Source organism: Cibotium barometz, chromosome 61 (genome assembly GCF_041138505.1).
Source record: "Cibotium barometz isolate CiBa-2024 chromosome 61, ASM4113850v1, whole genome shotgun sequence".
Taxonomy (NCBI): domain Eukaryota; kingdom Viridiplantae; phylum Streptophyta; class Polypodiopsida; order Cyatheales; family Cibotiaceae; genus Cibotium; species Cibotium barometz.
The window spans coordinates 5,084,549-5,095,998 of NC_141106.1; the positions used below are offsets into that span (position 1 = coordinate 5,084,549).

General features: G+C 43.2%; 1 protein-coding gene and 1 pseudogene across 1 annotated transcript; both read left to right on the forward strand.

Moving 5' to 3' along the window:
* Nucleotides 1-1,988: 1,988 nt before the first annotated feature.
* Nucleotides 1,989-4,151, forward strand: LOC147604490 (urease pseudogene; annotated as a pseudogene).
* Nucleotides 4,152-6,782: 2,631 nt separating this feature from the next.
* LOC147604491 (urease-like) lies at nt 6,783-9,361 on the forward strand. The gene is made up of 2 exons (XM_086794734.1): nt 6,783-7,680; nt 8,193-9,361. Exons 1-2 carry the CDS (start codon nt 6,783-6,785, stop codon nt 9,266-9,268), a joined length of 1,974 nt encoding a protein of 657 aa, XP_086650860.1. The 3' UTR covers nt 9,269-9,361.
* Nucleotides 9,362-11,450: the final 2,089 nt, after the last annotated feature.

Below are 11,450 nucleotides of genomic sequence, written 5' to 3' on the forward strand. Positions count from 1 at the left end.
CCAAAGAGGCCGAGGTGGTTGGCAAAGAAATAAAAATGCAAATAGCATAGAGTGCTATTACTGTTGCAAACCAAGACACATGGCAAAGGACTACTACAAAAAGTAGAATGACATTAAAAGTGGAAAGTTGCACCAAGGCACCTATGCATCAGATTCTAGCAAACATGGAGGTGATGACAGAAATGAGCAACTGTTTGTGATGCAGCACATGCTTAGTTCCATAACAAGGGATGTGTGAGGATCTCAAGATATATGGTATGTTGATTTTTACGTCTCTAACCACATGAAGAGTCATGCTGAGTGGTTTAGAGGTATGCAAAAAATGAAAAAACTAGGTTATGTATAAACAGGTGATGATACTGCGTATCCCATTATTGCGCATGATGGTAAAGTGCCATTGTCTATGCAGGATGGCAAAATGTAGTACTTGGTTGATGTACTTCATGTTCTGAATATTACAAAGAGCCTGGTTTCTGTTGGATAGATGGTTGAGCAGGGTCTGCAAGTGAGGTTTAATTCTCAAGGATGTTTTATGGAAGACTTCAAAAATAAGTGTCGCTTGGTTGCAAAGGGTAACAGAAATTACAGGATGTTTACTTTGGATGTGAACATGCATGAGATAAAGGCAGCCATGTTTGCGCATAGAACAGGTGTCATTGTAAATATTGACATATGGCACAAGCGCATTGGTCATGTGAATGTACAACGACTGAAGTCTATGGAGGCCTAAAATATTGTTGCAGGTTTGCCAAAGTTTAAGGTTGACGGTATGCATAAGGTATGTGAAGCATGCCAACTTGGTAAGCAGGCCAAACATGCTTTCCCATATGAAAAGCATGTCAATGCAAGGCTATTGGATGTCATACATTCAGATGTATGGGGACCGACCAAGACTGCAACAATTGCAGGTTGCAAGTACTATGTTACATTCATTGATGACCACACTAGGAAAGTGTGGGTTTATTTCATGAAGGAGAAAAGTGAGGTGTTTGCTCATTTTCAAAGATTTAAACCCTTGGTCGAGAAGGAAAAAGGTATGCAAATAAAATGCATGATATCAGATGGTGGGGAGAATATTTCTCCAATGAGTTCAGCGATTTTCTGAGAAAGCAGGGAATCAAGAGGAAGTTTACATACAGTTACACTCTGCAACAGAATGGTGTTGCAGAAAGGAAAAACATGCACATTATTGCAGAAGTGGCACGTGCCTTGATGGCTGAAAAGAATATGCCACATTACTCTTGCACAGAAGTAGTAGAAACTACTGTGTACATTATGAACAGGGCACTCACTGTAGTTGTTCATGGTATGACTCCTGAACAAAAGTTTATAGGCATAAGACCGGATGCGCACTTGAAATTGTTTGGGTGTATTGCATATGTATATATTCCTGATGAAGTGAGAACAAAGTTGGATCCAAAGACAGAGAAATGCATCTTCATTGGTTATGCTATCGAGCAAAAAGGTTATATATGCTATAACCCTACCACTTGTGAGATGCGAGTAAGCAGAGATGTTGTCTTCGATGAGATGAGCAGTATTGAAGGCAATAGAAGATGTTGATGTAAGAAGTGCTGATGTTGCACCACATGTAGTATAGCGATCATAGGTGCTGAGTGGACCTGGGGAGTCCTAGATCAACCTTTGGTACCTGATCTGTCAGTAGGTCAGTCACTCATGTGCGGATCATGACTCTAGTGGCTCTGAGAGCAGAGCCTTGATGAGGAGCTTGGCATTCCGTATGTGGTTACTCCTTGTGTAAGGAGAACCATGGCTGTTTTGAGGACATCTGGCAGTGATCTAGGTGTACGCATGTCTACAAGGGTTGGATACCTTGTTGACAAGTTAAGATATGATGGATATGTTGAAAGAGGCGCAACCCAACAAACACACGATGACGCGTTGTCGTGCTATGGCACGTCTATGGTGTGAAACCATGGAAGTGAGGCCATAAAATACAAATCCAGGTGCAGTTGTAGGGCTACCATATGCACGTGTATTTCCTCTTCGGAGAGTCGGGTTTTACGAGCTTTATGGATGCACTGGATGACCCTAAACAAGCTGTCAGAAGGGAGGCTATACAATGTTGTCGAGCTTGGGATGCTTTGTGTGGGAACAGCCCCTTGGGAAGAATGAGGTGTAAAGAGCCTTAAATGTTGATGCTTATCAACTCTTTGAAAAATGCAAGGAAAATGGAGGGCGTGTAATTCCAAAATGGGAAAACCCAGAAATTTTGCTGCAAAGAGAGGAAATCCCCGCCTTATCTGCGGGAAATTCTGGATATCCATGAGGCGTGCTATTTTGAGAAAATATATTGGAGAGGGGGCTCTCTGTAGAATATATAGAGGGTAGCTGTGTGTGGATGGGAGGGGGGGCTCGGGGAAGGGGCCTCGGAAGCGGAAGACCTCATCTCAAATTGATTCAAGTAGGTGGCACTTCTTGGGCAGGCGACAAGTCTTACCTGCGGTAGTTCATCTTGTTGACCAAGTTCAGGTTGAAGGCACTTTTGCAGATGGCACTAAACTTGTAATAATCCATCATCCTATTGTGAGAGAAGATGGAGATCTTTATTTGGCACTGCATGGCTCATTTCTTCCAGTTCCAAGTCTTGATAGGTTTCCTGAACTTCAAGAAGAAAGTGCACCTGGCCAAGTCATTGTCAAAAAGGGTGAGATTGTCCTTAACTGCGACCGTGAAGCTGTCATTCTCAGTGTCTGCAACAAGGCAGACCGTCCAATTCAGGTGGGAAGTCATTACCATTTCATCGAAACAAACCCTTATCTTGAGTTTGATAGAGAAAAAGCTTTTGGAATGCGTTTGAACATCCTGCCGGGCACTACAGTGCGTTTTGAGCCAGGGGAGCCCAAGACTGTGACTCTTGTGGAAATTGGTGGCAGCAAGACTATTAAAGGAGGAAATAACATTTCATGTGGTGTCAAGGGATCAAACTTGGCAGAATTAATGGACCAGATAAACAAGAGGGGATTCCGGCATGTTCCACAACCCAATGCTGTCTCTGGTGTTGTAGGTAAACACAAGTGTGTTACACCAAAAGTATCACGGGAAGAGTATGCAAATATTTTTGGACCTACAACTGGTGACAAGATACGTCTTGGTGACACACAATTGTATGCTAAAGTAGAGAAGGATTACACTTTGTATGGTATTGAATGCAAGTTCGGAGGAGGAAAGGTTTTGCGTGATGGCATGGGCCAAGCAAGTGGATATGGTGCACACGCAGTCCTTGACACTGTTATCACAATCGTGGTAGTTATTGTCTACACGTCCATATACAAAGCAGATATTGGAATCAAGGATCACATTATCTGTGGTATTGGAAAGGCTGGAAACCCAGATATAATGGACTGTGTCACATGTGGAATGATCGTTGGGGTGAGCACCGAAGCTATTTGAGTAGAGGGACTTATTTAGACTGCAAGAGGAATTGATGCTCATGTGTTTTTTTTTATTGTGATGATGTTTATATAAATGTGATGCCCCTTGAAGAATTATATGTTGTGTTTCTTTACTGGGATTTTGGATGTAACTCTCACAGCCAGACACCCAGTGTGTTCCCGGCTAGACCGCACACGTCACGACATCTTTGGTGAACCCGACGTGAAACAGCTGGGGTGAGAGTAGAAGGGGAATCATGGGTGATCAACAGGAGCAGCAAGGATTTCGTCCGGACGTCAACACCATGCAGATGTTTCAGGCGTTTGTGCTCTACATGCAACAGCAACAGGCAGTCGAAAGAAGGCTGGGTGAAGTGGGAAAACAAAGGTAATGTTATCTGATTTGAATGCTGGATGAAAAACGATATGATATCTGGAATGTATGGATACATGCAAGATGACATACAAATCAAGATGATGCTTGAGGAAAATTAGAGCAAATAGATACACAATCAGGGCTTTCTGAAAGGCAGGTACAAAAAATGAAGGAAATATACTATAATGATGCTATATCTTAGCTGCTTGGAGAACTTCTAAAGCATGACAAGGATGCAAAGGAGGTAAAAATAATGGCAGACAAAGCAAAGAAGGCTATAGGGGCCTATGACACTGATGCATTTCTCGAAAAGAGAGAGCCAGGAGCTTATAGGACTTGTAGTCTTCCATAATAAAACTATTAGGGAAGAAGAAGGATTACAAGGGCTTATGACACTTGTTCACCTCAGGAGAAAGGGGTGGCAAGGAGCTTGTATAGACTTGTAGTTCTCTCTTAGAACTGTAGAATGGCAACAAGGGCTTGTGACACTCATCCTTCTCGACAGCTGAGGAAGGAGAGGAGCTCGCAATGACTTGATCCATTCTTGCCACTTCAGGGGCCTATGACACTGATGCATTTCTCGAAAAGAGAGAGCCAGGAGCTTATAGGACTTGTAGTCTTCCATAATAAAACTATTAGGGAAGAAGAAGGATTACAAGGGCTTATGACACTTGTTCACCTCAGGAGAAAGGGGTGGCAAGGAGCTTGTATAGACTTGTAGTTCTCTCTTAGAACTGTAGAATGGCAACAAGGGCTTGTGACACTCATCCTTCTCGACAGCTGAGGAAGGAGAGGAGCTTGCAATGACTTGATCCATTCTTGCCACTTCAAGGGCCTATGACACTCATCTATTCCAATAACCAAGGATAGAGAGGAGCTTGTAGTGACTTGAAGCTAACCCTTTGTATCAAGGGCTTACGACACTCGACCTTTCTGATAGCTGAGGAAGGTGAGGAGATTGTATTGACTTGAGGTCTTCCCTACAAGTTGCAAAACAGATAGAATGCTCAAGAACTCATGAATGCCGGAAAGGTGGACACTTCTTTGTACTCTGATTGTCAGGATATCTGAAAGAAACTCTTTGAAAAGCAGAGCTAAATGTATGCAATGATGATCTGGATGAATGGTTTGACATAGAGAAAGCCCAAAACATCAGAAAGATATGGATTTCCCAAGCGTCATCCTGATTAAATGGAATGCCAATGCAGAATGCTGTAGAATTGAATGTTCATGGGACCTTAGGTAAGGGCCAAGAAATACACAGTGAGATTGTGCAAAAGGGATTGGAAAGAGGTCTTTCTGTTGGCAACAGTTTGGTTGGCATGTACACCAAATTTGGTTTGATTTCAGAGGCAGAAGAAGTCTTTGGCAAGATGTTGATTCGGGATGCTGTGTCATGGACTGCATTGATTGCTGGCTATTGCTTGCGGCCTTATTAACACACCCGAGAGGACCACTGTTCGGGTTGCTAAAAATCTCCGTGTTTGTGACTATTGCCACAGCATGGCAGCACTTATATCCAAGGCAGAGCAACGAACTATTATTTGCAGTGATGCAAGTCTCTCTCATGTTTTCAGAAATGGGAACTGTTCTTGTGGAGACTATTGGTAACAGTACTGCATTTCAGAGAGTGCAGACTTTGCAGTTGGCCCCGGGTTGCACTTCTCATAAAGGCAAGCCACAGGCAAGCAAGTTATGATTCCATGTAGCTCTACCCTTTTCTTGAGACCCACCTTTCAACAATGATTCCAAAGAAGGGTCACTGTCTATGGTGATATGAGTTGGTGGTTTCTTACTTGCATGCATTTTTGCACAGTTAAGACTTCTAAACCAACCCATTTGGTCACAGATTACCATGAACATCAAGATTTTCTTCAAACATGCTGTCTTCTATGCACAATTCTCAACAGCGTCAAGCCGGGATAACATCATTGATGAGGGCCATTGCTCACGCACAACTCTACCAGATGGTTTATGGGGTAAGGATGGACGGTGAGGGGCACATCTTCATCTCCTTCCCTGCTCAGCAGCCCATCACAAAACACATCCACTGAAGCTTTGCCAGCCAGGTCATGACAGCTAAGAAGGCCAAGCTGTAAGCTGTAGCAGAATGGTCATACATGGAAGACACAGTTATGACCCATGCCTATGCATAGGCATCCAGTCTTGGGGGGATGAGCACTACTTGCCCTCAAAAATGGTGCTTCAACCAACCATGATGGCGCTCCATTTTTAGCAAGCATGTGATGATAGTCGGCAGTGCATGGCACCGACTGCAGTGGCCATATTTGGTAATTTATGATATAGTTGATCAAGAATCTGTGATGGCTTTGCAAGGAGGAGTTCCTGCATATGAATAATAGGTATGTCAAATGCGGTGCTGTTTTCAAAAGCCAATCAAGGAAAACAAATCAAGTGTGGGACCATTCATGAACGTGGTATTGTATCGTGGACTGCAATTCTGTCTGCATATGTTGAACAGAGCCAAGGAGAAAAGGCTTTGCAGTTGTATATAGAGTTCAAAAAGGAGGGTGAGACTGTCGACGATGTTACTTACATCTCCATTCTACAAACCTACAGTGAAACAGGGAGCTTAGAGGTTTGCACTGAGATTCACTTTCATCTTGTCAGTGCAGGGTATGATCAGATTTGCTCTATGGTGGCAGCCACTCTAATTCATACATATGGGAGTTGTGCAAGCATGGTAGAAACTGATGTGGTATTGAATGGACTTCCCAAGCCTGATATCGTGTCATTGACTGCATGCATATCTGGTCACGCGGGTGAAGGAAGCCACATAGCAAGTCAGCATGTGTTTGAAAAATAGGGACTGGACAAGCCGCCTTGAAACAAGCTTCTCCCATTGAAATGTCAGTCTTAAAGCTGATGTGCCAACTGAATGAAAAGGAGTTTGAGCTGGAGATAAAGGCAGCTGATAACAGAATACTTCAAGAGCAATTGCAAACAAAGTTATTGTGGAGATTAAGAAGCTCCAAGACACAATTTCATCAATGGGGTATCAGCATAACAACCTGCTATTTGAGGACTCAACTAACCAAAAAAGTTTCAGTGTCCAGCCATGGATCTTTTCCAAGAGGAACACTGTACTAGATGTTTCTCAGCTTAATGGAGGCCTGTTGAACTGTGCTGGTTCAATAGGTGACTTCAAGGGTAGAGGAACTGAAACTGACTTCTCAGATTCAGGCTACAGCTCAAAAGGGAGCTCTCGGAATGTCAGTCGTAATGCCAGCATGCACAGTCAGATGGTTGTACAGGGATCGGAAATTGAAAACCTTAAGCAAGAGAAGGTTCGTTTGGAAGAAGAAAATGGAGGCTTACAAATACAAAGTCAGAAGCTGGCAGAAGAGGCATCCTATGCAAAGGAGCTAGCATCAGCTGCTGCTGTTGAGCTGAGAAATTTAGCAGCGGAAGTTACTAAGCTCTCTTTTCAGAACTCAAGGCTTGCAAATGATTTGGCTGTAGCACAGGAAGCTGCCTTTTCAAGTAAATCTGGCAACCTCTCTGCAATTGATAACGACTTCACAAACATGATGGGTAACAATTATCATAGGGATGTGCATTCCTACATGGTGAATCATACTGGAGGAGCTTTAAGAGAGGGAGATCTTGGCAGTGACATTGACATGTATGATGACATTGATTCATGGAAGCTTGACCCTGAAGATGTGAAGAGGGAACTATATGCCAGAAAGGAGAGGGAGACATGTTTGGAGGCTGCCCTTGCTGACAAGCAGCAAACAGAAATAGAGCTACGAAAGAAGTTGAAAGAAGCCAAGAAAAGGGAGGCTGATCTAGAGAATGATTTGGATGAGAATGTGGGTTCAGAGGATGAAGAAGCTGAAGATAACGTGTCAAAATTTGATGAAGATGAGGGTGACATTCAAATCAGTATAGATTTGAAGAAGATTAGCCTACATAGCAACTTGGTGGCACATACCGGAGGATGTGCAGGTTTAGAGGGGGTGGATGTCGTGCTATGGCACGTCTATGGTGTGAAACCATGGAAGTGAGGCCATAAAATACAAATCCAGGTGCAGTTGTAGGGCTACCATATGCACGTGTATTTCCTCTTCGGAGAGTCGGGTTTTACGAGCTTTATGGATGCACTGGATGACCCTAAACAAGCTGTCAGAAGGGAGGCTATACAATGTTGTCGAGCTTGGGATGCTTTGTGTGGGAACAGCCCCTTGGGAAGAATGAGGTGTAAAGAGCCTTAAATGTTGATGCTTATCAACTCTTTGAAAAATGCAAGGAAAATGGAGGGCGTGTAATTCCAAAATGGGAAAACCCAGAAATTTTGCTGCAAAGAGAGGAAATCCCCGCCTTATCTGCGGGAAATTCTGGATATCAAGGAGGCGTGCTATTCTGAGAAAATATATTGGAGAGGGGGCTCTCTGTAGAATATACAGAGGGTAGCTGTGTGTGGATGGGGGGGGCCTCGGGGAAGGGGCCTCGGAAGCGGAAGACCTCATCTCAAATTGATTCAAGTAGGTGGCACTTCTTGGGCAGGCGACAAGTCTTACCTGCGGTAGTTCATCTTGTTGACCAAGTTCAGGTTGAAGGCACTTTTGCAGATGGCACTAAACTTGTAATAATCCATCATCCTATTGTGAGAGAAGATGGAGATCTTTATTTGGCACTGCATGGCTCATTTCTTCCAGTTCCAAGTCTTGATAGGTTTCCTGAACTTCAAGAAGAAAGTGCACCTGGCCAAGTCATTGTCAAAAAGGGTGAGATTGTCCTTAACTGCGACCGTGAAGCTGTCATTCTCAGTGTCTGCAACAAGGCAGACCGTCCAATTCAGGTGGGAAGTCATTACCATTTCATCGAAACAAACCCTTATCTTGAGTTTGATAGAGAAAAAGCTTTTGGAATGCGTTTGAACATCCTGCCGGGCACTGCAGTGCGTTTTGAGCCAGGGGAGCCCAAGACTGTGACTCTTGTGGAAATTGGTGGCAGCAAGACTATTAAAGGAGGAAATAACATTTCATGTGGTGTCAAGGGATCAAACTTGGCAAAATTAATGGACCAGATAAACAAGAGGGGATTCCGGCATGTTCCACAACCCAATGCTGTCTCTGGTGTTGTAGGTAAACACAAGTGTGTTACACCAAAAGTATCACGGGAAGAGTATGCAAATATTTTTGGACCTACAACTGGTGACAAGATACGTCTTGGTGACACACAATTGTATGCTGAAGTAGAGAAGGATTACACTTTGTATGGTATTGAATGCAAGTTCGGAGGAGGAAAGGTTTTGCGTGATGGCATGGGCCAAGCAAGTGGATATGGTGCACACGCAGTCCTTGACACTGTTATCACAATCGTGGTAGTTATTGTCTACACGTCCATATACAAAGCAGATATTGGAATCAAGGATCACATTATCTGTGGTATTGGAAAGGCTGGAAACCCAGATATAATGGACTGTGTCACATGTGGAATGATCGTTGGGGTGAGCACCGAAGCTATTTGAGTAGAGGGACTTATTTAGACTGCAAGAGGAATTGATGCTCATGTGTTTTTTTTTATTGTGATGATGTTTATATAAATGTGATGCCCCTTGAAGAATTATATGTTGTGTTTCTTTACTGGGATTTTGGATGTAACTCTCACAGCCAGACACCCAGTGTGTTCCCGGCTAGACCGCACACGTCACGACAGCGTAAGGCCCAACCGGCCGGGGGCTCCCCCTCCCTTCATCCCTATACCCACCATAAAGGTGGAGGGATGAAGGGAGGGGGAGCCCCCGGCCGGTTGGGCCTTACGCGTCATCGTGTGTTTGTTGGGTTGCGCCTCTTTCAACATGGTATCAGAGCTAGTACTAGCCCATTCATCTAGAATCAAGCCCCATCTTATTTGCTTAGCAAGAGATTAGTGAAAATTAGGGTTTCATTAGCTTTTATGGGTTTCCTAGAAAATAGGATCTAGAATAGCAGCTGAGTGGAGGCCTTGGTGCTCACAAACCACGTAACCATTGCCAAAATCCTTCTGTGGGCACTTCACCAGCAATATTGCTAAGGGGCATGGCACCTCAATTGCACCATTCATAGCTCCACGTTGCCGGCAACTTCGTTTTCCCCAAAACAGGCACGTTCTTGATAGGCGACCACCAAAAGTATTGTTGCAGCTCACACACATCAAATTGGTCTAATTCCTCTCTGGTGTGGCTTTATTGGAACCTAAACTTACTTCTCCTAAGAGTGTTTTGCAAATGATTGAGTGTGCTTCACACACCAAGCAAAAAACCAGGGTGCTGTCCAGAACTGCCATAGCCAGAAAAGGTACTTTGGTAAATTTGAGATTACTCATTGATTAAGTTGCTTAAGCAAGTGTTTGTGGGCTCTAAAATCATCTAGACATACTGCTATTCAATGCCCTTGAATATTTTTAGCTTATTCTTTGTGCAACTCCTTCAAATATTGACTCCAAGTGAGCTCATTTCTCTGCATAGTGAGCAGAATATTCAACTCCACTAATCAATGATTAATCTATCATAATCCTTATCATTTGGTGCAATAAGTGGTTCATACATGTCATTAGGGACTTGCTACATCCCCTTATTACTTCACACTTAATTTGCCCCTTGATGAGGTGTCTCCCTTGCTTTCCACAAATCAATATATTTTCTGGTTTTATCTTTTGGAAAGCATATGCTAAATAACTTGATTTAGCACTATTCCTTGGTCTTAATCTCTCTTGTAAAAGGGTAGACACTGCCTCAATCATCAGAGGTAAGACCCCCTTCATTCCATATCATAATGGCTACCAAGGATTCTCCATCAATGCGCTTTAAAGGTCATGGTTTTCACACATGGCAAACCCGCATCAAGTTAATGCTCATGAAGAAGGGGCTCTTCAACATAGTAAATGGGAATGAGAAGAATCCAAGGACTCTTGCTGATGTTCCTTGTTGGGAAGTAAGAGATGACAAAGCTTGTGCCATCATCACATTGGAGCTTGATGACACTTACATTCATCATGTGGATGGATGCGAAACTTCCAAGGAAGTTTGGGACCAACTCACAACTTTATTTGGGGCTCGATCTAAAAGTTCAAAGTTTGGTTTGCTCATTGAATTGTTTAAGCTAGAAATGAAGTCTGGCACATCCCTAGCCTCACATTTGAACTACATGAAAGGCCTATTAACACAACTTGCAGGAATAGGTCTTAAGATGGATGAAGATGTCTCCATTGGTGTATTACTTAAATCTTTACCTGAAGAATATGACCATGTGGTCACAACCTTGACCAATATGCCAATATCAAAGCTTGTGGACATTGAAGCATCTCTTCTTGAGGAGGAGAGAAAACTAAAGACCAAGCAAATGGAGTCTCCATCGTCATCAACCTTGTCTACTGAAAATGCTTATTATGCAGGATCTAGTAGGTATGGCAAGAACAAACGCAACTACAACAAGGGCTACAACAAAGGCAACTACAACAAGGGCTACAACAACAACAATCTCATTTGTGACTTTTGTCACAAACCTGGCCATGTAGAGAAGAATTGTTTTGCCAAGAAGAAGATGCAACGAGTCTACATCATGGAAGAAGTGCAGCAGGAAGAAGACCAAGAAGAAGAAAAAGATGAAGACAAGGGCCACCATCATGAGGCCCTATCTATGATTAGATCAAATCATTTATTCTAAAGTGCT